This window comes from Archocentrus centrarchus, chromosome 4 (assembly GCF_007364275.1).
Source record: "Archocentrus centrarchus isolate MPI-CPG fArcCen1 chromosome 4, fArcCen1, whole genome shotgun sequence".
Taxonomy (NCBI): Eukaryota; Metazoa; Chordata; class Actinopteri; order Cichliformes; family Cichlidae; genus Archocentrus; species Archocentrus centrarchus.
This window is the reverse complement of record NC_044349.1, coordinates 395092-422621: the sequence shown is the minus strand read 5'-3', so window position 1 is coordinate 422621 and position 27530 is coordinate 395092. Positions and strand designations below refer to the sequence as shown.

Below are 27530 nucleotides of genomic sequence, written 5' to 3'. Positions count from 1 at the left end.
GTAAGTAAGCTGTTGGCAGATATCAGGGATGATTTTCGCCTTCAAAGGAAATGGGGATGGATTTGAGAGGATGCAGAGGTTTAATCAATACTGTTGACTCTGGAGGTTGGCAGGTGTGGTTGGTGCGTACCTCTCACCAGAAGCATTTCCATCATCCAGGAAGAAAACCTCAGCGTGGCCACTGTGGAAATCTGCACTTCCTGAGGCCCTCGGATGTCATTCGCAGTTTTTAATCGCAGTTAATTTTCTGATTTTGCTCCGAGGAAACGCGTTTATTCATATTTATCCGGGCTTTTCTTTGTCTTTACTCCAATCACAGTCGAGTGTGTGACTTTACCTTTTGTTGCGCGTTTCCATTTGTGTGTACGTCCATTCTCACATCCGATGTGTGGAATAATGAAATAAATATCGAACTCTTAAATATTTTAGTGCATTCTAGGAGTAAAGTGGAAGTGTTTTTCTGACAGACCTTGCCTGCATCCCCACGCCCCCTCCTCTCTATTTCTCTTCACAGATGCATTGTGTGCAGCGGCCGACCCAATCCATCACTCGGCGTCTGGCGGGAGAAAAAGCACTTTCCCAGGGTGGGTGTTTTTTAGTTCTGCCAGCGCTGCTGTTTCAGCGGGCACCCGTGAGACCTCGCTGATGGACACTCTGGTCATCACTGGCAGGGAGCTTTGGGACTCTCTGCAACCTCCCATCCCTCCCCCTGCCTCCCCCTTCTCTCTCCACCTCAGCCTGCTCGTGTTTTCGGCAGCACCTTCCTTTGTCCCAGCAGTGTTGTGCACTCCCTTTTTGACAATGATGACTATTGTACCTGTCTGAATTCTCTCTTGCAAAGTGGCTCGGCCTTCAGAGACCAGCCACGCTGTGTTCGAGGGCTCGGGCCTCTCAGGATGAGATTTTGACCGCATGAAAACAAATAAGCTATAATAATGTTAGCAGGGAGGCGAAGAAGCGCATTTCACGATGTAAGTGAAGCACTGTTTAATCAATCATTATGTGTAAGTAGATGGATCCATTGTGGAGGGATTCTCAGAGGTGCAGCCGAGGATCTGTGCTCAGCATCTCTCTGTGTCTCCCGTTCAGCCTCATTTTGCATCACAACCAGGCAGAATGCATAAAGAGGAGGTTTTGTGCATGCGTGTGCTCAGAACAATTATGTAAAAATAAATCTATTCAAATTGAAGTCTGCTCCAGTTTTACTCCGACAAACTGAGATTTGATTTCCAAAATGCTCACTCGTCTCTTCTACACAAAGAAGCCAGCGGGGAGAGGGTGCAATCGCTGGAGAAAAGTGGGCTGGAAGGCAAATCTAGGTGATGCGTATGTTCTTAGAGTGCCCCTGGGTCTTCCATGGGTAGGTAGGTTCTGACAAAAGAGATCTGTACAGCAAAAAAATCCTCCACTCTGCTTGAGCATGGGAAATTAAGCCCAGATAAAGATTCTCTCTTAAATATACTCCCCTCTCTCTTTTCATCCCTCTTTTTCTCCCCCTCCCGCTGCAGTGGCAGAAGAAATTACCCATTGTACCATTAGATAAACCCAAACAGCCCTCTCCGTAAGACCTCCAGTTCCTCGTGCAGTCCCAGCTTGGCGTCCCTCGGGTGTTTGTTCAAAAGGAAAACTCTGCGCTGCCTCCGGGGGATGTTTAACTCATTGCAGTGGCAAGTATTTAGAGAAAACTCAACAAGTTTGAGGCTGTCAAAGCTAGAATCCAACTGTCAGGCTGAATTATGTCTCCGAGGCGTCTGATGTGAGGTAATGACCAATTGCATCATTCTGACAAACCCACCATCGATGAGAACTGGGGCAGACGGCGATTGCTTTTGCACAAGTGTTTCGTTTGGATTTGAACTGCTGCTGCTAAGTGCATTAAATGATGCTGATTAACTAAGATTATGGCTGCAGCAGGGATGTGATTTCTGTTTTGATATGGAGCATAAATTGAGGCAGAGCAAACAGTTTTTTGAGTGGTTGATGAATAATTGAAAGTCAGCAGAGGGTACATCAATAAAGCGGTAATGAGGCATATTTGTGTGAAATTTCTAATTCTCAGACTCTGTCACTCTCCTGCAGTCCACGACTTCCATTATTACTGCAGATTATGGCTGCTTATTGCTACTATTATTATTATTAATTGCTAACTGAGTTTCATGCCGCTGAGATATTTTTAGATCACATGTTATCGTTCCATCCATATCGAATAACCCCAAATAACCTGCAGTAATTAATTACCTCCCTTTATGCTGTATGGAAGGCATCCTGACCTTTTATTATTAATTACTGCCAGATTCTTGTAACTATTTCCTCCATATTTATTAACCATATCCACATTTTCATTTTCACACCATGCTGCGGATGTGAGTCACTCAGTGTGGAGGATTTCAAACCTTAACCACTCAAAAATATCCCTGAACAATGTTTCATGGCCGCCTGTACCTGATATCTGACCTGTATGTGACCGAGCCAAGCTGGTTATATTTATGCAGTGATCTGTATCTGAGTTTTCTGTCTCATCCTGAAACAGAAGGTTTCCAGCCTGTGGTTCATTAACGGACACGTGTTTCTCTCCTGTTTCATCCAGAGCAGAATTATTCCCCAAATCTGAGCGGTGATGCTTCAGTCCAGCATCTGTTTCCCCAGATTATGGATTATGGATCAGGATTATGATTCTCATGTCATAGAAGTGTTTTTCTTTTGATGATGACTTATCCCAGCTTGTATCCTTTATTGTTAGTGATAGTAATTTTTTAATAGAGCTGTCTCACCTGTGCTGTTGTCCTGTATAGATTTCACAGCGGAGCGTTCACGTCATTTAAAAGCCGGCACAGGCTGTAAATGTTCAATTCAATTCAATTTTATTTATATAGCGCCAAATCACAACAAACTGTCGCCTCAAGGCGCTTTGTATTGTGGGTAAAGACCCTACAAAAATGTTCATGTTCATTTCTGTCAATACAAATAAAGTTTTTCCTGCTCTTGTACAGTGATTTTATCCTAAAGCTGATCCCGTCATTCATTCGTATCAGTAATAATAACAGCAACACTGTGCCTCCTTGTTGTAACCCTCACTCTGTGTTTAGGGTTAAAGGGCGGTTACAAAACTAACCTTTAAGTACACAAAGCGTTTCAGAGCATGTGGATGTTTGACTAGCAGAACGTGAGCCTGTGGCGCCCCCTACCTCCGAGTCAAAGTAGAAAGGAGAGGATTTCTGCTCAAATTGGAGCAGTTTCATTCATTTGGACTTAACAGCAGTTTTGATGACATAAATCTGTGACTGACATCGGACTGGATGAGCCCCCCCCCCCCCCCCCCCCCCCCCCCCGAGACGTTTGTGTGTGACCTCACGCTGAGATTGGAAGTGATGCTGAATAATTTGCTTTGAGAAAAATGACAAAAGCAACACTTTGTTTTTCTTTACAGCAGAGTCTGCAGGTCACTTTCTTTGGAGGAAAACTGTTCCTTTGTTCTGCCTTTTTCTAACACAGTCGTGCCATGTTGTGTCCACCTGGAGTACTGTTGACCTTCTGCAAGGCAGCTAGCTAGTTAAAGAAGTCCATTTTCAAGGCTGTTCTTGCTCATATCAAAACTCCATTATAGATTTTACCTCCAGGGGAACCTAGGGCTCACAAGGTCCTTGGCAATTTTACCTGAGGAAGAAGCTAAAAGGATTTGAATCTCCAAGGATGGGTGAGGAGGAGGAGGGTGTGAGGACGAGAGTGAGGGTGGGATGCGCACCCCAGGACCCGAGCCCCTAATCTTTCTCTGCCAAGCAGGGAGCAAAGCAGAGCAAAAATGGAGATTTGGAGACGGTTCAGTGACACTGAACCCTGAACATCAGGGCCTCGAGAATCGGAGGAGGCAGACAAACCTTGGAAAAACAAGAGGTGGAAAAGAAGAGCTGAGAGATTGTTGTGGAGGGATTGCCAGGGGAGCTGGTTTCTGCTCCCAGAAACAGAGCATCCAATACATTTAACATATATGAAAGAACAACAGCTCTCTCCTCACACCATCCTTAACTATGTGTACTAACAAGACAGATGGAGGCCAAAGATGCAGACAGATCACATCAGGACATCTGTCACTTTATGGCAACAGCCTCCTTAATAAGTGACAAGGCTTCCTCACCCTGTGGGCACAGGACGGGGGGAGGTGGGGGTTATTGTCTCAGAGCAGTGGCTGTGCGAGGCAGCCGTCAAAGTCATGCAGTGCCCTTTTTTTAAACAACTTGTTCCAATTACAGCCAATCACATGCGATATGTACCCTTGATTATCATCCTGGGCAGCAGACATCAAAGCTGCCTTGGATGGGTGCTGACACGAGGCTGTGCAGTAATTAGTGGACTTCACCGGAGAGAGTTTCATCACCAAATGTTTTCAATATACTGAATGTCTTCATTTGCAGGGAGGAGGGAGGGTCGGGGGGAGAATAATGCCCCACAGAAATAATTAAAGCATAATTACAGCTCATCAGCTGTGCAAGTGCTCACAAAGTGCTGTCGCTGAAGATGTGCCGCTGTCCTCGGGGTATCAGAGGCCACATTCACATCCAAAATTCACAACACGACTGCAGCCGGACCAAATACACGCTCCTGTTTTATGACCAGAAATACCAGCAGGAAAATGACATAACAATCCAAACTGAAATGAATTTATCTTGCAGTTACACTGTTGCTTATTATCCCCAATAAAGACCTGCAATTGCTAAGAATATGTTGTCTGCCAAGGACAAACCAGGCAGCACTCATCAAACTGGGAAGCCCAGAATGCACAGCAGGTCGTTAGAGCAATAACTTGTCTCCTCGGCTGATGTGTCAAACCCCATGCTCAGCGCAAGACTGAGATGCACAGATTGAGGAGCCAGTCAACCTTTTAAATTGACATCGTGTTAGCTCTGTCCCCAGGACGAGGCATGGCTGTGTCCTGTGATGACCACTTCATACAAATATGGCTGGCAGTGTGGTCCAGTAAGGGGGAAAGCACGCTAAGTGTTTGTGACGAGTACTAAGGCCACTGTTTGATCCCAAGGAAGTAATGAAGGCGGGATTGTAGGCCATGTGTTTGTCCATCCACCTGATGGCAGCCTTATAACAACCCCAGTGTCAGGCTGGCTTAGAGTCATGCTTCCTCTCTGCGCTGCTGTGCCCACAGTTACCCTGACATATGTTTCCCCCTCCGAGCCGAGGAGGGGGAAACATCTCATGATGTTGCGTGCCCTCTGTGTGTGTGTGTGCGTGTGTGTGTATGTGCGTGAGTGTGCATGCGTGCGTGGAACATAAAAATATGCCAGAATAAAACAGACCGCCCTCTACCGGTGATATGCATGTACAACAAAGCTTTTTCAAAGTAAATGATGGAAACTGAGACTGTTAAAATATTCACCACACAAACACACACACACACACACACACACATATATATATATATATATATGTGTGTGTGTGTGTGTGTGTGTGTGTGTGTGTAATATAATATTTTGATATCTGTATATAGTGTTTTGATGTGTGTGTGTATATGTGTGTATATGTAAATGTGTGTATTGACATTTATATATATATTTTATGTATATAGTGCTTATGTATATGTGTATAGTTTTTTTGCTATTTTATTTTATTCTATTTTAGTTTTAGTTTAGTTATTTGTTCTTACTCATCCTGTTTCATTTTTTCTCTGTATTGAGCTGCTGTAATGCTCAAATTTCCCCGTCGTGGGATCATTAAAGTTTTATCTTATCTTATCTCTTAAATAGCGCTATTCAAAGTAATTCACATAAATAGAACAAAACCATATACGTGCTAACTAATTATTTCCACAAGGGGGCAACACTACACAACAAATGCCTTCAGAAAGTCTCCCATCGGTGCTTCCTGTTTGTATTGTTTTGCATTTGTTAACCCTTTCATGCATAGTGGTCACTACAGTGGACGGCTGTTCAAAGCTGTTCTCTTGTATATGCCTGTGTTTTGTTGTTATAGTTGCATATCAGTCAACACAGTGGATGTTTGTGAATCATCCCGTACACCGCTACCGATTGGCCAGTCCTGGGGAGTTGCTTTTTTTATTTTTATTTGTTATTTGAATATGATTAACAGAATCAGGATTAGTGAATATTAGCAGCAGTGACAGTCGATCTGAGGATGCAAAATCATTTTCTGTTATTGGTGTGTTAAATACACATTTCTCTGGTTGAAAAGTCAAATGCATGGTGTCCAGCTGAGTGGACATATTTGTAACGCCATGAAAAATAGGTTCATAAACAAAATTTTAATTGCATTCTTTTTCTTGCCTTAAGAGAAATAAAAACATTCAGAAAAAAAATCTTGACTGAGGTTCTCTTAATTCATGCATGAAAGGGCTACGGTGATGTTGAAGGTCGTTTTCTGCAGTAGATTTGGTGCATTTTCATGTGTTATATGAATATTTTATATGTCATTTGATCACTTTGATGGTTCATTTCACCGAGAGTCAGTTTGGAACTTGAATGCAGTCTCTCACAACCTGCTGGGTGGAGCACAGCTTCACGGTGAGCTGCTGCAGCAAAGAGGTGGAGAACAACAGGGTCAGAAGTGTTATAAAAACTGGGTACGTTTGCAGGATTTTAATACAAACTGATTTTATTCATTTGTTCATGCTGCATTGAGTTTGCATGTTCTCCCTGTTCCTGCACCACAGTCCAAAAACATGCACGCTTTAGGTTACCTGGTGGTTCTAACCTGGCTGCAGGTGTGAGTCTGTCTCCCTGTGTGTGCCCGCAGCCTTACTCTCTGTGACCAGGGTTTCAACAACCCAAAATATGGAGTATTTCCCAATTCTGGTGCATAAAAAGCATTGCAGTGCAATTTTATTATAACTTCTAGCATTCAGTAATAGCAATAACAACTGTATAATATTCCTTTGTTCATATAACACATTTAAAAACAGGTTTAGCAGAAAGAAACAATGAAAATACACACAAAACACATGATAAGTATTGTGATTAGCACAATAAAACATAACCAGACATAACAGCAGAAGTCAAAATACTTTTTTTAAAAGGAATCTTTGTGATGTGGCTGAAAGCAAAATGGTGTCTACTTCTAAAAAAGCAATAACGTCCGAACTGAAGGATGAAGAAAGAGCAAAAAGGATTCACGGGAACATTTTGGTGTGCAGCATCAAAATGCATCACAGCCTAATGAATATGTTTAATAAGTGTATGCAGACATTTGTACTTTATTCTGTGTTTCACAGACCTACCAGAGAAAGATGGGTAAGTACAGCCCGACTGTTTGTGTTAACAATAACTGCTAACAGCATCTTTGTTGGCGTTTGTGTAGTTTTTGCTGCAAACAACAGTCTTTTATTTCCCAGTTTTGAGAACTCGGGTCTATTGTGACGTTCCCTCCATCAGAATATTGTTCATGGATTTTGAAAACAGCTTTCTGTTTTCTCTGGATAATATTTCTGGTACAGATTCAATTAGCGATAAAGTGCTTGATAAAAACCGTACAACAGTGAGGTCTGTGAATCATGCAGGGACATGAAAATACTGCTTTTGTTTCATTTCTTAAATAATAAATGTCAAATGAATAAGGCACATGCATAAACTAAGAAATACATGTCACCTTTTAAAGGGATAGTACTGCCGTTTTGAGAACTTTTGGGGGGACTGTGGGTTGCATGAAAAGATTGACAATAATTTTATGTTAAATACAGAGCTACAGTTAGCTGAGCTTAAAGCAGGGAGAAACCACCAGGCTATGAATACTGTACGTTACTTAGTGAGCCTTAGATATGCATGAAGAATTTAATTTCACATTCAGACACAGCCGGTGTAGCCATTTCCCCATGTTTCTGCTCTACTGCTAAGCTAAGCTAAGCTAAGCGATCTGACTGGAGATGCATGCAGCCATCAGTCCTTTTCATCTCACTCTTTACACAAACTCCTCATTTAAGCTGTGAAGACAGCAACAGTTGAAGAAAACCAAATGAAGTCACAGCAGTTAAAGGTACTGTATCAATATTATATCTGTAGATATCTGTGCATACAAAGGGTGAGAAGGTGTCTGAGCTGCTGCTATGCATTTACAGTAACTGAAAACAAAATGAAAAAGACAAAATCATGATGTTTTCTGAGTCTGAGCTAAAGTTTCTCACGTGGTACCAACCTGGTATGTGCTGTGCTTTGTTTCCTGTGTAGACCCAGAAGTGCACTCTACTCTGAACAGCTGTTTCTAGCAATGATGCACTTCAAAAACAAAGACTTGAGATGAAATGCCTGACATTTGGTGCCATTTAGGATCTAACTACCGTCCATCACTTAAACATTTACATCCATTAGCAAAAGAAACACTGGCTTCTTGATTGATGCTTTCTTTGACTTCAATTGGAAGCGAATCAAAGAGATGATCCTCCACAATCAGGCAACTCCTGCGGAGGAGGGAGCACTGACCGAGCTGAGCCGGGAGACGATCCAGACAGTTTCCCTTCAGTTCCAGATGTGTGAGCTGAGACAGCTGGCCAATTTTCTCTGGAACAGAGGAGATACAGTTGTGGCCAAGGCATAAAGTCCTCAGTTTGATACACTTGAACAGCTGCTTGGGGACTGCCTCCACTTTGTTGCCTGCAATGGCAAAATACAGGAGATTCTGCAGAAAGCCCACCTCTGGTGGGATTACCACTACAGAATTATGGCTAACATCGAGGTGCCTCAACTTGAGAAGAGTGAATAATGGGGAAGGTAGAGATTCCAGCTTGTTGTGTGAGAGATATAGTGACTCAAGGTTTTTAACATGGCTGATGGACAGTGGAATGGTGATGATCTTATTGTGCCACAGTTTGAGACATGTTAGTCTTTTCAGGTGCTGAAAACTGATGACCTCCTCAATGGTGCGAATGTTGTTGGATTTGAGATCAAGTTCCTGAAGGTTGTTCAAACTGAAGATGGCGTGAGGGATTCGCTCCAGCTCACAGTTATGCAGTTCCAGCTCTGCGAGGTTCATCATTTTCTTCAAACTGTTCAGCACTAAGAGCTTCGTACCATCATTATGAATAACCAGCTTTAACAGATGTGGGGACAAATCGGTTATGTTTGTCGGGATCTTTGTGAGGTTGCTTTTGAGGTGCAGAATCTTTAAGTGCCTGAGATCCCGCAGAGACTCGAGCCCAATCAGTTTGTTGTTCTCGGAGTTCAGGTTACCTACCAAGTACAGTTCCCTTAGATTCTTCAACATGTATACCCAGCTAGGAATCTCTGCGACATCTGTGAATTTGACGTGAAGGCACCGGAGGTGATCTCGAAGGAAAATGAAAGCTGTCTGCTCAACTTTGGCCGGACAGTGGTAGAAGTGCAGCTCTTGGAGGTTTATCATTTGAGAGATCTTCGCTGTTATTTTGGCCTCTGGGATTAATTCCAGTTTCAGGATTTCCAAGTCCGTGAGATCAAACACAGCATCCGGAACTCCAGATAGCATGAAAAGATGAAGTTCCAACTTATCTTGAGGATTGCGCGTTACATGCTGCCGCAACTTGTCAAAGGTCCACTCGTGGTTTAAGCTGATTTCCCGAAGTTTGTTCTCACTCACCTCAGAGAGAAAAACGCCAAAACGTTTTGAATACAGCTGGTCGTATTGATCCACCATGTGGAGGAGGAAAGCAAAGTCATTCTTAACGTCAGGAATGTCACTGAAGCTGCTCTCCTCTCTGACTTTTTCGAAGGAATACTCCTTGAGTGGTCGCCGAAAAAGCCAGAACAGTGTGTATATGCAGATAATGCCATAAACGCATATAAGAGCAATATAACTGACAAGAAGCTTGTTTAACATAAATGCCATGTTATGCGTACAGTGGAACTTGGTATATCCAGTCAAATGCTTTATTTCAGGCTCACACACATGGTCAAAATCTATATAAGCAACAAAGGTCATCGTGTAGCACAGGATCAAAATAAATTTCACAGTTTTGATTACAGTCTGTATGGCATAGAGTCTGTAAATCAGATCACTGTCTTCCACGTGAGCACGGAATTTCCTGACTTTCTCAAACAGGGCTTTCGCTTGCTCACCATCTTTCTTGTCCAGTATGGTCATGGAGGGAATTTCGCTCACAAGCTTTTCAGCAGAAAAGGTAACGCCTGATTTAGTCAGCATTGGAGCGGACTGGTTGGGACTGCCCTCCTCGCTGCTCGTGGACAGGTGTTTCAGGAGAGAGGACGCCCCGGCCAGCCTCTGCTTGTTCTCTGACGAGTCCTCGCACGCGGTCTCAGACAGGGCTTTAGTAGTCCACGGGGATTCGAAACACTTTCCAAGTATGGAAACAAAATGTTCTACTTTTGAACTTGTTTTGGGGTATTTGAACCAGAAGTTGCTGCTGACCATTAATACAATAGTGTGAATTAGAGCGAGGTATGGGAAATATTTTGAGTACCAAGGAAGGGCGACATGGTAGCACATCTGGTTGACAAAAACATACTGCTGAAAATCCAGCTTGGTCCTGACACCTGTAGGGTGGGGCTGTCCAATGGTAGCTGGCTGTGTGAAGCGAATGGTAGGTGTGACGCTGTCAGGACGCCTCTTAGCCATGAGAGGAGCCGCCTGCTCCCCAATGGCGCTTTCTTTGTTCCATAAACCATCAGTTGGTTCTTGTGCTTGAGGTTCCAAGAAGCCCCCGGCCCCCTCTGGAGTTTGCTCCAGAATGGGAAGACAAACTACTTGGTCCTTAGTTAACTGCATGGTTCCAGAAAATATGGCCAACATCAACATGACAATACCAAGATAATCCATGAAGACATCCCACCATGGCTTCAGTATTCTGTAAGTTGGCTGGATGTCATTCAGGGAGGCTACTTCAGTGAGTGTGAACATTCCTGCAACAGAGAGCAATTAGAGTAAGAACATGTGGTAAGATTTTTATCACAGCTGATCTTTTTGTACTGAACTGTTCTCATATGCTTCCTGTCTTCATGCATAATGGACCCACAAATGAAGGATTCTTACAACTACCCTGTAATCTGCTTACAGCGACTCCCATCCTGGTTACACTGGGAATGCCTCCCCTGGCTTAAAAAGTAAAAAAACTTTCATGTTTACTGTGAGGAACTCAGTGAGGTGAGTGCTGTAGGAATGTGATGTCACACTAAAATACCTGATGGACACCTGCAGTTGTAATCTGTAATCCATTATTTATACCCAGCAGAGGTTCGATTTAAAGAGCTCGGGAGCTGAAGGGCTCCATTATGACTGCCTTATCATTAATCCTGCCTTTTGTGCACTGTTTTTCTCATAACACTGGATGAATTGGGGGGGGGGGGGGGGGGGGGGGTCTCACATTTCAGCTACATTTCTCAGGCACATTTGGAGCAGGCTCAGAGAGGACAGCCTCTTGGGATGGCAGATTTAGAGAGGAGGTCGCCCTTGAACTGAGATGTCAGTGTGCACAACAAACAGTGGCGCCTGCAGACCAGCTGTAAAGCATCTGTTAAGCCTCCATTGCGTGATTTTCTCTGCATCTCACTGCCTGACAGTATCCCGCATGTTAACGCAGCCTTAACATGCGGGATACATAACCAGCTGCTTCAGTGTTGCTATTGAAAGACAAGATAAAAATATTTTTGCACCCCTGCGAATAAATCTGTTGTTTGTGTGCAAAGCATGAAGGTCACAGTTTTCCATGGGGCTGCAGAGCAGGCTGAGACCGGCTCCAGCAGCAAGACGCATCCATGGACTGTAAACAGGAGGTGGGGGGATGTCCGTGACGCCTTTAAACGCAGCACTAAAGTCTGTGTTCGGCTGCAGAAAATCGACCCGTTCACATTTAAACCGTGCACCCTGCGCCGGGTTAAGTGCCCGTCCAGCCCCACTACGTTCACAAGGCCACGTAGCTTGCTAACGTTATTGGGCCGAAGCATCGCGCCTGTGTGTGCAAACCTCAGAGGATATTTACCCAAAGCGCCCACATACGCACCTTCAGGGGGTCTGATCCAGTTTCTGAGCCGGCGGTACCGAACAGTGCCTCCTCTTACATGCCATGTTTCGCTGACGTGATGAAGCCGTCCATTCTTCGCACCACTTCCACCGTGGGCCTGCTGGCAGGGCTGTAAGCAGCTTAGCCGACTACCCCTACTCCGCTTCAGATGGTCGGGTCCTCCGCCGCTGACTGGGTGACACAGCACCAGCTGCTGGAGGCGAGCATGGTCTGATGTTCACGGTCACCGGGGCCGGTCCTCCGCACTCTGCGTCAGGTGAGCTGTCCCCTGATACTGCGCATGTTTCCTCGTCCCATCAGGAGCTGAGATGAAGCGATTGGAGCAGCTGACAGTGAAGCGGAGGATGAGGCACTGAAGTTAGGGACAGCGGCAAAAGTGCAGCCGCCACATTCAAAACTAATCTCAGTGATGGACATGATCCACCTGAAGAATGCAGGAAAACACATTTTCTCAACCGTCCGGTTCAGCTGCAGAAACACGCAGCTTTGTATCACACTGCGTCTTTGGTTTCATTCATAAATCACTTCGCTGACAGCTGCAGCCAAATTCCCTTTGCTTGCAAAAGCACATTCACCAAAGGCAAACCCATAGCTTCTGATGTGATCATGGGACAAGAGTTTATGGGCTACAGATTTTATGATCTTGTAATTATTAAATGTGGAGTCATAATCATGAGAGAATATTTGCGTGTTTTTTTATGCATGTGATGCAGGGTTAGGGTCCATATTTATGGAATAAAGTTTGAATCTTTATTGACCACAAATATTTTACATTGTTTTCTCCAAACCATCAAATTCCTGTTTCACACAAGCAGCTACATGTTTTTTCAGCTGTGCACAGATAATAATAATAATAATCTTCATGACAGTTATTAGTCCTCACAAGCCATCAGGGTTACCTCACAGCACAGATGATTTTACTGTCAGTGAACCAACTGAATAAAAACATTTTATTTCATTTTATTGGTGATGTTCTGACTTTTAAAAATTCCAAATGACACATAAAAAAAACTCCAATTTTATTTGTCAATGACATAAAATACTGTTTATAATGCACATTTGTGCTGGCTGCATATTACAAAGACAAAGACCACGGTGACCTCGTCCTTCAGGTTTTAATGCACTTTAACATGATAGCTTCCTTCAATAAAGAACTGTTTAACCAGGTTATTCTCCTTTGCTGTGACCCGTGTGAACTAACAGTCTGTTAGAGAGCAAGGCAGGTCTATACAGTACAACCTAAATGTGAAGATTTACATTCAGTGATGATACAGTGATTGGAAACAGATTTAACAGTATGGGAAATCTGCTTTTCTTTTCCCGTCTACACATAAAAGAAAAAATCAATATCATGTTCTGTATATAAAGCTTGAGGCAGCAGACAACAGGGGGAAGAGCTGGTCTCACTCTAACCAGTGATTACTGATTAATGCACTCAGTGTGACAGCATGTGAATGTAATTTTCCCTCCATTAATGAAACTGCAGAAAGTTATATTTCTCAGCTGTCGTGTAATACTTAAATATAATTCTGACCTCATATGAAACAAATGCTCTGGTAGACAGAGCAAACAGCAGGCACTGCGGCTACAGTAAGGCATCTCACTCAGCCTTCATTTGATCCCTGACATCTGAAGGCAGAGTTTCAAACAGTGCCTCCTCCACTATAAGGCCACTGTGCTTCAAAGCACGACAGCAAGCAAGCTCCTGTGGCAGGAACTCAAAGTGGTTGCCTTTGAGCTCCAGGCAGGTCAGCAGGGCTAGGTAGGATATTTTTGGGGAGAGTTTGGAAAGTGAGTTCTTGCCAAGCTTCAGCGTTTTCAACTTTTTGCAAAAGAACAGTTCATCTGGTAGATTTTCAATTTTGTTACAAGAGACAGAGAGGTACTGCAGACTCTGAAGGACTCCGATTTCTGGAGGAATGAATCGAATGTCGTTGTTGGACAGGTCCAGGTAGCGCAGCTTGTTGCACAAGAACAGGTGCGAGGGCAATATCTCAATCTTGTTGTGGCTGAAGTAGAGGTGCTCTAAGCTGCTGAGTTTTTTGATATGCTCTGGGATGTACATGATGCTGTTGTACCAGAGTTTCAGGCAAGTGAGTTTCCGAAGATGTTGGAAGCTGACGATCTCCTCTATAGAACGAAGATTATTCTCTTTTAGGTCAAGCTTTTGCAGATTCAATAGGCTAAAAACTGCATGTGGAATGCGCTCCAGATCACAACGCACTAGCTCCAGCTCTATCAGATTGGTCATCTTTTTCAGGTTGTTGAGCATTACCAACTTAGTGCCATCATTGTGTAAGAAGAGCCGCTGCAGATGGCTGGAAACGTCCACAATCGACTGGGGTATCTTTGTCAAACTGGTCTTGAGGGAGAGTGTTTTGAGGCACTTCATCTCCCGCAGAGACTCAAGAACTATATTCTTGGAGGCATCGGGACTGAGGGACCCATTGAGATAGAGCTCCTCTAAGCTGCGCAGGCCGTACATCCAGTTCGGAAGTTCCCTGTTATCATCGAATTTCACACGAAGCACTTTCAGGTTCTCTTTGAGGAAGGAGGTAGCAGTTGTGTGCAACTTTAAAGAGCACTGGTAAAGAGACAGCTCCTGAAGATCTTGCAGCTGTGAGATTGAGCCAGGGATGGTGACATTGTTGATGAGCTCCAGCTTGAGGGATTCCAGCTCTGTCAACTCAAAGACGGTGTCAGGTAAACCGGGGAACATGAACAGCTGAAGTTCAAGTCTGTTGTTGGAGTTCGTCTGGAGTCTCTGACGCAGTTTCTCTGCAGTCCACTCGTGGTTGAGACTGAGCTGCTTCAGTTTGTTCTCACTGACCTCAGATAGAAAAACTGCAAATCGTTTGGAGTACAGTGGGTCATACTGATCAATCATGTGCAGCATGAAAGCAAAGTCATTCTTGACATCCGGGATGTCGCTGATGCCCGTTTCCTGTCGCACGTACTCGAAGGAGTACTCTTTCAGTGAGCCATAAAACAGCCAGTAGGAGGTGTAAAGGCTTGTTAATCCATAGACAGACACCAAAAACAGGTAACAGCAAGAAAGCTTAGAAAACAGATGAGCCATGGTGTGATTACATTCAAAGACTTTGTAGCCCGTCATGTTCTGGATCTCTTCGATATCTTTGCAAGGTACTTTATTATGTACTTTATTTACTAGAGCGCTGTTATAGGCAATGATCAAGAGGAATTTAAACACCTTGAATAGAGTCTGGCAAACATACATGAGGTAGAGGATATCTCCTTCCTCAACATGCAAACGGAACTTCTTCACCTTCTCAAATAGAGCTTTAGCTTGTTCCCCTTCCTTTTTATCAAGAACACTTGCTGATGGTGTGTCAACAACAATCTTTTCATTGATGGAACGAAGGGACTGTGTCTTCTCCAGACTGCCTTCTCCAGGAGACGTGGGAATGTTGGACCTAGAAGTGCTGCCCTTTTTATGATCCTTTTCTTCTGGATTTTCTCCAGACACTTCTGACAGAGCTCGTGTGGTCCAGGGAGAGTCGAAGCACTTGCCAAGCATGGAGATAAAATGCTCTATTTTAGAGCTCGAGCCAGGGTATTTGAACCAGAAGTTGCTACACACCATGAAAACTAGAGTGTGCATGAGAACCAAATAGGGAAAGTATTTGGCATACCAATGCAAGGCATTCTCGTAACACATCTGGTTGATGAAACTGTACTGCTGAAGATCCAGATTGGTCTTCAGGCCTGTCGGTACAGCTGTGGTACTGGATTGAAGGTGTAACGCTGGCTTCAACTCTACTTCACTGCTGTTGTCTAAAGGCAACGATGTTCTCTGAGGAAGGCATATAATTTTATCGTGCATTACCTAAAATGAAAAAAAAAAAGCATAATAAGTCTCATTCTGATACAGAAATCAGTGTTTTTCAGTTTTCATGTAATGAAGGGTTTCCACGGGTCCTGAGCTAAACTTCTGGTGAGCCACTGAAGCAACTGCCAATGAGAGCAAAGGATACTGCTGAGTGACATGTGAGGGAGTGGCAAATACCATTGCAGTGTTCACTAGCAATCTAAAGAAAGCAAAAGGTAATGCACTTCCTCAAAAACCTTTCAAAAGAACAGCGCCGTCTGTTCATTTATATTCTTGCTTTCCTACTTTCAGCAGCCAATCATACAGGAGAGGAGCAGAACTGGCAACCCAGAAAGGGCAGCATTAATGATGGAGTTGCTTTTAAAGGGTCTATTGTAACCTAAACCGTGGTCTTTAATAACCTACATAAACCTAAACTCAGGAGTCTTAATGGCTGAGTAAGTGAAAACATATGTAAAAAGTTAAAATATTATATGCAGGTAATAAAATAGTGGCTACAGATGGGAATCGAACCCTTGTGTCTTCCAGCACCGTACCCTCCTCATTTTAAATGTTTTATTAGAACATGAGGAGCTTCAGCCCAGGAGACATTATGTGATTAAGTAGTTTAGAGCATAATTGTCACTGTGATAACTGATCTGATAAGCCTTCAAAATCACAGCTCCGTTACAACAAAATGCTGCTCCACATGGACAACATCAGCTCTCTTTGGTGGAGAGAAGATCGCTTCATGTGACATGAAGTCACTGCATTCATCTGAATAACCAACTTCACTATCTGTTCAAATTCAGACAGATCTGTTTTATTTTATTTATCCTTTATTTAACCAGGTAAAAAGTCTCACTGAGATTAATCTCTTTTCCAAGAGAGACCTGACCAAGAGGGCAGCAAAAGTTACAAGTCTGACCTGTAATAGATCAGATTAAACTTTATTAATCGCTTTGGGAGGGTTCTGTCAGGGAAATTAAAGAATAATAATACACCACAGAGGCCTCCTCTGACTGCACCTGTCACACACATACAGAAACTACACACTTCGGTTTTTAGTGCGGCACCTTTTAGTCCTTCTTAATGTTCTTCTTCACTGGAAGACGTGATGTTGTCTGTGTTATTTGCTAGTTAGCACTTTATTCCTGTTAACCATTGTCTCATTAACTGGTTAAGCTGCTTTGCTCACTGCATGTAAATGTGCTGAACGTGCATCAGTGAAAAACAACTGGTTACTGCTTCTAATGTAAATAATGAAAAGCAGCTGCTCTGCTCTGAAATGCTAATGACAGGAAATGGGCGTTTCAGCTCAGTGGTGGAGGAAGACGAGGAGAAGCTCTGTGTTTACCTGTTTCAAGTTCTGATTCATTTAAATGAGAACACTATCGCCATGGTAACATTCACAGGTAACAGTGCAAAGTCTCGTCTGCTGAGGTCTCTGCGGAGCTTCACCAAGTAACAAGTTTACACAAAGCCGTGCGCTGATGATGGTCCGACTCATGAAGTAAACTTGGCTACAAAATTCAGTATCAGTTTACTAGCTATCAGATCGAGCCCAAACACTGTGATGGTGAGAATGGGAAACAATGCCAGCTCCCAGCCTGATACATTTCCTGTTAACATTTTTTCCTCCAACTGTTTTGGTATCATTTCCAGGATTTACACTACAAATGTCCCCATTCCACACAGAGAGTGAAGCCAAGTGGTGGCCCACAGGAGCTTTCTGTTTACTAAAGGGGGCTGGGCGGGCAGTGTTTCCACTGCTGCCCTCCTGATGGGCTGATTGCTTCCCTCGCTCCACACAGGCTGGGCTGTAAAAGTATATAATTAGTGGGCTTTTTTTAGCTGGATCCAAAGCAGTAATGTTCCATCAGGGAGCCTGCAGACTTGGTCTGAATGTAATCAACATGTTCGAGTTCAAACTTGTGTATTAGTGTGCATCAGCTGCGCCTCCTTCTTTAAGGCGCCGTGATGAGTCGCACTTACTGACCTGAAGAGTGCATCCAAAGACGCCAATCATGAGCATCATTACAGACAGATAGTCAGTGAACACATCCCACCACGGCTTCAGGACTCGGTATGCTGGCTGCTGTTCAGAAAGCTGCCGGAAATCCATCACAGGAATCATGGTGCCTGTTACAAAACAATGGAAAAGAGCACCACATCATTCTCAGTGAGTACAACTGGAAAACTGGATTAGCCACCAGGGAACCAGATTTATGAAACTCACAGGGCATTCCTTTGAAAACCATTCACCACACTGACGTTTATGATGCATCATAAACAGTCTGTCACATCTTTGTTTGGCTAACCATTTTAATTTGGCTCCTGAGCACAAACTCTGCTCTTAAAACTGTTTGTTTCTTACCTTTCATTCGATCCCTGAAAGCACGGCGCACATACTTTAACTTTGTTTTAAACATGCAGAACATCCAACAGAACCCCAGGATCACGACCACTGAGGGCATCGTAAAGAAGGCTGGAGAACCTGGAGCTCATGTTAGAGTCCGTCCACAAACATCAAGGAACCGAAACCTTCAAATTCCTAATTTGTGCTCACATAACTGTGTGGAAAAGCTTTTCCGCAAAGTCCCATCATTCTTTGTTTTTGGGGGGAAAAAACTCATTAGACAGAAATAAAAAACATTTCAATGAACTATTAAGATGAGGACATTTTATTCAAAACTATTGAAAGAATGATCAGTTTAATCCATATGCAGATTAACAGATCAGCCACAGTGATGCAGAAAACTACATCATGTTCTTGTGTCCAGACAGATGCTTTAAATGATTTCAATAAAGCATTTTTAATAATAGTTCTGACTGTTGGCCATTTTATTTTCACAGTGGCATCAGGCCAGAATGTATCAAAAACCTGTGTTTATCACTTTTAGACTGAGGTGCTTTGACCCCTGAACCTCGTCATAAGAGAGTTGTGACATTATTCAAATGTAATTATTTAAAAGTCATGAGACTAAAGTGTTTGGACATTAGCATCAGAGTCCAGGAAGCCCACTGCATTTGCAAAGTAGCTTCACACCTGGGAACATGATGAGTGGCAAAATTGACCCTAACCAATCACAGCACTTTGCTTGTGTATACAACAGGAAGTCGTTAATCTATTTAAAGACTATTTAAAGCTTCTTTCAAGTGCTTTAGCTGCAAGGATCCAGTTTCCAGTGTCTGCCTGCAGAAGAAGACGACTGTGACGAACACTTCGACGTCTCTACAAAATGACTGAATAATCATGTAAAAGGTTCTAAGTACAACATGTGATCATCTGCAGCTCCAACCAGCTGCTGTCAGTAACACTTAATAAGCTTTCGCTGTGCTGCTGAAAGACTGCAGCTTCTCATAGTTCAGGTTCACCCACAACGTCTTTATTGATTCTTCCATCTCACAATCCTAACAGCAGGAAGGATTTAGAGCAGCTCTTCAGGAGGTGTTTACACTGGTTTTAAAGGGTCAGTTCAGCCAAACTGCAAAAATCATTTTTCTCTCTTAGCTCCATGCAGATAAGTGAGTGCCAGGTTTCAGGACATCCATCTCAGTGGAGTTTTGTTTATGGCATTTTTTCTTTAAAGAAGTCCAGCAGCTACATTTGGAGCTCCGCGTTAGCCACATTTCTACCCTGGGAATAGTTTAATAGAATTTGCTCACATACTGCATGCCAGTAGCTTTTTGAGTCAGTGTAATATTAAACTTTGAGTTCATTGATATGACTCTGACAGTAATCAGTTTCTTTGAAGTTTAAAACAAGCATCATGTTTCACACAGACTCCCTGGCAGGCCTGTTGTGTTGTGGGTGTAACTGGGAGATGTGTCCTCCAAAGTCCTTTAATGGCACAATCACACCACAGTTAAAAAAGGGAGGCAACTTCCTTGTGACTAGGAAAAATTGGAGGTTGTGTTGCTTTTGTTTTGTTGTCAGAGACTGGCAGTAAGTAGTTGCAGTGGCACCTTCAACCGCGGGGCAGCCACTTAAAAGGTGACTGCAGAGGTCGTCCAGTGCCACGTTGCTTTGAAGACGGCGAGCGGTCGCCGTCTTCAAAGCAACAAGACTGAAAGTTCTGGCACTGGACGCTCACTCCTGTTCTCCAACCACTGTGACTGCAGCCTGAGTTACACAATGTTATTCAGCTGCTTCACAATCTTCATTTTTCTTTGTGGCCTTTTAGTCACTTTGATACTGATTCACTGCAGAGATCATATCTGTAAATAAATTATAGATTATTTTAAATATTTAGCTAGAAAAGTAACGTAAACGGAGTTTCAAAGCCTGCCAAAAACATGCAGAATCTTTGGACTTTAGTCTTCCAAAAACAAAGTGTTTGTAAATACTTTTTTAAATACTGTTTTACAGAAATATTACTGTTCTTATCGACGACTTTTGGAAACATTTCCGTCTTTAAAGACGCATCTTTACTGCACAGTTCGGGGCGTTTGTAACCAGCCAAATATCTGAACAGTGGAACATTTAGCAGGTGTGGAATATTTTGATCTGTTCTCCTGATAGAAAGGATAACATGGCTGCCTGTGTGTGTGTGTGTGTGTGTGTGTGTGTGTGTGTGTGTGTGTGTGTGTGTGTGTGTGTGTTCTGCGCACTCCTTTTCCATCACAATATGACTTTCAGGGATTTCACTGCTGTCCAAAAAAACACGGTGTCACCTGAAAACAAACCATGAGGCGCGCACTTTGTTAGGCGCAGGAAAAACACTGTCCTGCTGCTGGATGAGTCAGCCATTGAACTGAGCTGACCAGGCCATATCCTTGCCCCTTCCTGACAGGAAACTTGTCTGAATCCCAGATATCCAAAAACAGGCATGTTTGGAACACACCCAGCCGCAGGCACACAGAAGTCCTGTCTCGTTAAGGTCATGGAAAAAAACTGCCCGCACTGCAGGACTGGATCTTTCTTTGTCTGTGGACTTCACTGTGAAGCGGGAGCTCCGGGAAAAGTGCTCAGAGAGTCAGAGGAGCTTTGATTCATCCTGCGAGCGGCGTAAATCATCCAGGAGTCACTGCAGGAGCTGCAGCTCGACCTCAGAAAGCTTCCTGAACGCAGATTACTCAGCAGCCTATTTATATATATATTTATACACCCGGGAGCTAAAGTCACGGTAATCGGGGTAACTTCTACTTTGTGAGGCGCTCCGCCGGTTTGGAGCTCCGCTGCGCGTCGGAACGGTGAAAATCGGTCTGCCGTGTCGGGCCGAGATTATTCAGAGTTAACGGTAAACACTCACCTTCTTTGAGATGGGAGCTGGACTCGAGGATCTGAGCGGGCGCGTTTCAGGCGCTGAAGTCTCCGGTGTGGATGTGCGCGCTCCCCTTTCTCCTCTGGAAGCCGACCTTCCCACTGAGCAACGGGGGCGTGGATTTTAGAGGAAACCCCCAGCAGACTGTAATGCGTGGGCACTGCGGCTCCCTGCTAGTATTAATGACAGCAGTTCTAAAATTCAGACTTATGAAAATGTATACATTCATTTGCCTTTTCAACAAAACAGCTTAGAAGTACAAGTCGTTTATTAAAACTCATCAATATGTTCTCAGAGTATCAGTCTGAAGCATTAGTGCCAATACTAGTAACATCTATGTATCTGTCGCACCAGGAAAACGTCTTTTTTCTCAGCTGATCTTCTGTCAGGCTCTTGGTTACTTTGCAGTTTACAGATTAGATATTAGATTAATAGAATGAAATATGTTTGAATTGGGGCTTTCTGGGTGCATGTTAGGTATGTCAGGTGATGGTACTTGAAGTATGTTGACACTGTGGCATCACTGTTTTTTAAAACCTGAGTAAAAGATTTGGGTATTTCCTCAGTGCATTTGGTAGTAAAATACATAATCATACCACAGTATTACTGCTTCACTGCAAGTGAAAGAAAACATGACAGGAACAAAACAGAAGGATTGGCAGTAAATGTTTTCTTTATTAGTATTAAATGAAAATGCTCATTATACATAAAAACTGTTTAACGGTGCAAAAAGCTGTAGTTATGAACTTGAGTATCTACTGAGTTAAATGCACTTTATTTCATGTGTATAAAAGTATAAAACAACAACATTGCATCAAAACTTCATAAATGACCAGAAAACATCAAGCAGAAAGTTCTGCTGCTTTAACCTTTAGCTGTTTATGGTGTTACAGGCCTGTGTGTGTTTTAGCTCCGCATCTCAAAGTTACTGTCAGTGCTGCTGCAGAGAGCACACGTACAGGTAAAAACTCACCTGTTCAAACCCTCTGAGGGGCAGCCAATCAGAAGAGTGCTGCAGTAAAGCTATGAGTGGAGTGTCACAGACAGCTGGACACCTGCTGGCCTGATGGACTTTGGTTAATTGAACCCAAACATGGTTAGAGGTTGCAGTAAAAATATTACTAACATAAAACAAACACCTAAGTGCTGTGAGAACATTTAAATTAGCATAGGTGTGATTAGCATCAGTAATGAAGCAGTATAGACTGTAATGGTGTCCTCACATCTCTGTGCGCTCCCCCTCAGAGACCTTCAGTGCAGTGAAGCTGAAAAAGCCCCTCTTTGGTTAGATATGACTTTCATCACTTTGACTTATTTGTGGTGCCATCTTTCCCGCTCTCCCACTGCTACTCAGCAACAAGTGTCTAGTTGGAAACTTGGAGCGCCGCCATGTTTGGGTGAATAATATCTGTGGGTTTATTTACCTGATGATCTGATCTGATCCATATTTCATCTGAAAGCTGCTTCCATGGAAGCACACAGCTCAGGAAGCCTTTCCTCCCATTCTTTGTAGGACATCATATTCCCCCCGCAGGCTAAGAGGGAGGGTGGACTTAAAGCGAGAGGACACAGGATGAACTGAGGAACCCTGAATCATGCCGAGCTCCTGCAGCATGGTTACAGCCCTGGATTGCTCTGCTCCGCTCCCCTTCAGTAATTTCAGTTTTGTAGTAATTAATGTGTGCAGACCCATGCTCCTGACTGCTGCGTGCATCTATCCTGCCTTCCTCCCCTGTCTGCTCCTCCCTCTGACTTACAACTACACACACACGCAGTCTGCCCCATTACTCAGTAAAGTGTGCTGCAGTCTTCTTGCCCGGTGGGGGCTGTTTCTGTAACCTGCTCGTTTTACCCTCCATTTCAGGTGCTTCGAACAGCAGGAGGCTGCAGCTAAAACACTGTGATTGGCTACTTTTGCCAGACACATGGGTTTTGGGGTGGTACTCACCTCTGTGACCTTTGCTTTGAACAAGTAGAGCAGTTAGCTTGGATGTCTTCTATTAATTAGAATCAGATTTAGCTTTTAGGGCAGGGCTATTCAATTAGCGGCCCGGGGGCCACATCTGGCCCGCGAACCCCCTTTGACTGGCCCACCCCCTGACTGACCCAACGTAAGCTGCAAAAACGCATTTAAATCATATTCGCTGTGACAGTTTTAAAAATTCCCGCCCTTCCTCTTGTACTTGAACGCACTACTAGCAACGCCAGCCCAGAATACTCTCTCCAAGTGCGACAACCGCCAAAATATGTCAGTGACAGCTCAAAAACGTAAAATTGACAATGAAAATAGCCGTTTTAACCCTGCTTGGACTGATAAATCTGTTTGTTTTACCCCAAAGACTCTAAGACTGAACTCATTAAGTCAGCATTACTTTGAATATGCAGAAGAAGCTCTAATTTTACAATTAAGTGTTCACTTGGTGCAGTTTCTTTTGTTGAAATATTTAATGCACTGCATCAGTTGGTCTTTCTAGTTCAACAAATGCACTTTTGCAAATACATCTAAAATGTTATAGAAGACTTTACTGTTGCAAAAAGTTGTTATTATTACATTTTTTTAATTAAACATATGTGTGGTGAATAGATGCCTTGTTAAAAATATTCTGGTCAAGGTTTGGACCAAATGTTAAAATTTGCAATGCACTTGAATTATTTTGCTCATCAATAAATGATGCAGTATAAAGCCTTTATTGTGAATTCCTTTATTTATTTTTATGACTTAGTTCAGGTGTTAGCATATTTAGAGTTAAATCTCAAGAAATAATATAAGTAGGGGTCTTCGGCCCAGTGGCATCTCAAAATTTTCAAATCTGGCCCAGAAGAAAAAGTAATTGAATAGGCCTGGTTTAGGGTCTCACACACACACACACATACACACACACACACACACACACACACACACACACACACACACACACACACACACACACCTGTTATAAAGTACTGAACTCTGACCTTCCTCCATCTGCTTATTTGATGGTACTCCTCCTCCCACTGAGCTGTAGAGTCCTGAGGACGTGAACACAACCGATCCCCTTTAAGGAAATGCAGTGTGAAAATAACAAAATAAAACAGGGAGTATTTAAAAGTTCTTGAACCTCCAACACTGAATCAGACTTCAGGGATGGAGGCTCTCCTGCATCTGTTCTCACTGCAGGAAGGCGTTATTATGAATACTGGCTGTTTGCTGCTGCACAGATTGAGAGTGCAGTCTGAGTGTTATTATAATATAAAATATTAGAGTGCCATTAGGATGCTGTCTCTTACTTTCCGTCTCCATTGATTTTACTGCAGCACCACTTCCACTGTTACTTGAAGAGAACTTAAAGAGCAGATGCTGCCTGATACCATCTTCTTGAGGGTCCATCTGTTCACTTAGTGAACCACTCTGCAGCTCCGAGACCAGCATATACATCAATATTTCAATTATATTGTATTTAGAAGAATTGAAAGCATGCACTCTGCTCAGTTTAGGGCCAGTGTGATCCAGCAGGCCCGACGTGAGCTATAAGATGGCTCGTTCATCATAGCATGCACTTTGCAGTATTCTGAACTGACTGGGATCTGTTGAGGTATTTGTAATAATTTGCTCCAATCGGACTCATTTTCATCCTCCACTGTGTTTGCTCTAACTAGTGCTCCACTACTGCATGTGTTAAAGTTACAGCTGCGATGAAGATGCTTTTCTCTCTCTCTCAGTGAACAATGCTTCATATGGTGATGGTGTCCTCACATCTCTGTGCGCTCCCCCCTCAGAGACCTTCAGTGCAGTGAAGCTGAAAAAGCCCCTCTTTGGTTAGATATGACTTTCATCACTTTGACTTATTTGTGGTGCCATCTTTCCCGCTCTCCCACTGCTACTCAGCAACAAGTGTCTAGTTGGAAACTTGGAGCGCCGCCATGTTTGGGTGAATAATGTCTGTGGGTTTATTTACCTGATGATCTGATCTGATCCATATTTCATCTGAAAGCTGCTTCCAGCTCAGGAAGCCTCACACGTGTACAAACCTGGGATTTCTTTCTCTTTTACATGTCAGGATGTTTTTGTGTTTCTTTGATTATATGATTATCATTTGACATTTGATGCCTGTACTGTAGTTTTGTATTTTATGGTCAAAGTTGCAGTTCCTTCCCCTTCTCTGACCTCCTCTTCCTTCTTTTATATTTATACATTTTCTTTCACAGTCCTTCTTGTTTGGTCTGTTCAGGAATCTCAGATTAAATGTGGTAAATTAAGGAAGTATAAATATACTGAACAAAAAGAAGCAAACCAAAAGTACACTTCAATTCCAAAAAAGGGACACAGCAATTTGCAAATCTCAGAGACTGTTGTTTCATTCACAGTAGAGAAAACATATCAAATGTTTGCACTGAGACATTTTACATGAAAGATATTTGCTGGCAGGAACACGCCTCAAAAAGTTGCAACAGGGGAATCGAGGGCCTGGAAAGTAAGTTTTACTAAAAGGAACAGCTGGAGGAACATTAGTGATCAGGTTCATTAAGGTCAGGAGTATAAAAGAGTTTCTCAGAAGTAATCGCAGGTCCACTGATCAGTAACAATGAATGATGTTCCTCAGTGGAAAACTGAGGAGTGGCCCTCGGGTGGGGCGAGCTTTCTGTCATAGAAATCCCTTCATGGGCTCAGGAACACATCCAGAAATCACAGCTCACCGTGCCTCCCCCCAAATACACTTCAGTCCTCTTTAACATGGACGGAGGCAAAGTGGAAACCTGTGGTCAGACAAACTGAAAGACTCAGATCACTGCTCACTCTCTGATGGTAGGGGGAGCTGGCACATACGGAAAGGCACCATAGATGCTGAAAGGCATATACAGGATTTTGCTCCCATCAAGATGACGTCTTTTTCAGGGAAGCCCTTCATATTTCAGCAGGACGACTAAGGTATCTTCAGTGATGTGTTCTTGGGAAAATATGCATTAAGACAAAGTCTTAATGCATATATACAAAAGTTTATTAAAACAGGCGCTTTCCTTTGCGACCTGGGAGAGGGTAAGTCTCTAATCGCCCTAGCTCCCCGAACAAAGAGATCACACAGATTATATAGAGGTGGTCAAAACCCCCATACTCCTAACTTTCCACATATGGTTAAGAAAACAACTTCATCCTATATCTGAACATATGGTCATCCCTTATATGGAAGGCCAGAGACCTGCACGAGGCCCTCTGCATTCTTCTTTCTTTGAGCTGAGGCCAAGCCTTCATGTTCAAGCTCATGTTACTTATTTTACACAAATTAATAAAGCCTAAGAGAAAGAGACCATATATGCATATATAGTTTAGCAGAGCAGTACAGACACCACACGACGCTAAACTGCATCCTTCATGTATTCCAGCAGCGCAGCTTCGTAGTGGAGGAGTTTGAGTGCTGAGCTGGCCTGCCTACAGCCCACACCTTTCACTAATTAAAACCATTTATGCATCATGAAGTGAAAAATACGACTAAGACTGCTGAGCAGCTGGAACCCTCAATCCTCAGTAAACGTGGCCCAACCTGCTGCTGGCATCAAATTTAAAACGACCTTATTCTTGTTCTTAAGCACATTTACTCAGTGTAAACATTTGATATGTTTTCTATTGGGAATCAAATCTGACATTTGCAGATCATTCAATTTTATTTACTCTAAAACAACCCCTTTCAGGGTAAAATTTTTCAGCAACCATAACATCATGACTCATGTTTACAGCAAAGGTTTAAAAGTAGTTAAACAAAAAAACAAGCATAAACATATGAACAATTAAACAGAACAAACTGTAAAATCTGTGAGCAATAAATCTGAAGTCAGAATGTGTAAAAAGAAAACATTCCTGATTTAACACAGAGAATTTACAGGAAATTATTTTAAATAATATAGAATTATTTTAATAAAATTAATTAAATTAGACAATGTTGTTTCATTCTTAGTTTGGAACAGTTCAGAAAACTTACGTATATTTGGGCAAAAGACACATTTTTGTCTCAGGTACTTTTCACGTTGGGTTTTAAAAAATGGGCAAACCAGTATATAATGATATTCATCACGATAGCCTTCATATTACAAAGATTGCATTCAGCCTGAGTTATATCATTTAAAAAATGACCTTCTGTAATAGGGAGCCGATGGTTTCCACAATGAAATTTAGCAAAAAGTATACGATCATGATGATTCAGGTTAGAGACGAGATAATTTTCCAAAGAATTTTCAAATTTAAAGTGACAATAGTTCCAACATAACCTATTACTCCGGATTTCACCATACCAATTTTGCTTATAAATATCATCAGTTCTCCAACTAATGGTATTCCTAAGCCAATCAGCATCAATTAACACAATATTTGGCCATACATAAGAAAATCCACAATTATTTATAATCTCTTTAACTTTTGAAACCCATCTTGATTTAAAGACATCCCTATCATGTCTTTAAATCAAGATGGGTTGTACATAAGGATGTCTTTAAATATATA

The 27530-nt window shown here is 42.8% G+C and overlaps 2 protein-coding genes across 2 annotated transcripts; both read right to left on the bottom strand.

The window, feature by feature from the left end:
* Window positions 1-6648: 6648 nt before the first annotated feature.
* lrrc8db (leucine rich repeat containing 8 VRAC subunit Db) lies at window positions 6649-12221 on the bottom strand. Its single transcript, XM_030728259.1, has 2 exons — window positions 11945-12221; window positions 6649-10847 (listed from the first exon to the last, which is right to left on the bottom strand). Exon 2 carries the CDS (start codon window positions 10843-10845, stop codon window positions 8290-8292), a length of 2556 nt encoding a protein of 851 aa, XP_030584119.1. The 5' UTR covers window positions 10846-10847; window positions 11945-12221; the 3' UTR covers window positions 6649-8289.
* Window positions 12222-12775: 554 nt separating this feature from the next.
* On the bottom strand, window positions 12776-21154 carry lrrc8c (leucine rich repeat containing 8 VRAC subunit C). Its single transcript, XM_030726535.1, has 3 exons — window positions 21050-21154; window positions 17794-17936; window positions 12776-15812 (listed from the first exon to the last, which is right to left on the bottom strand). The coding sequence occupies exons 2-3, from the start codon at window positions 17929-17931 to the stop codon at window positions 13566-13568; spliced, it is 2385 nt and encodes a 794-aa protein (XP_030582395.1). The 5' UTR covers window positions 17932-17936; window positions 21050-21154; the 3' UTR covers window positions 12776-13565.
* Between the last annotated feature and the right edge of the window lie 6376 nt (window positions 21155-27530).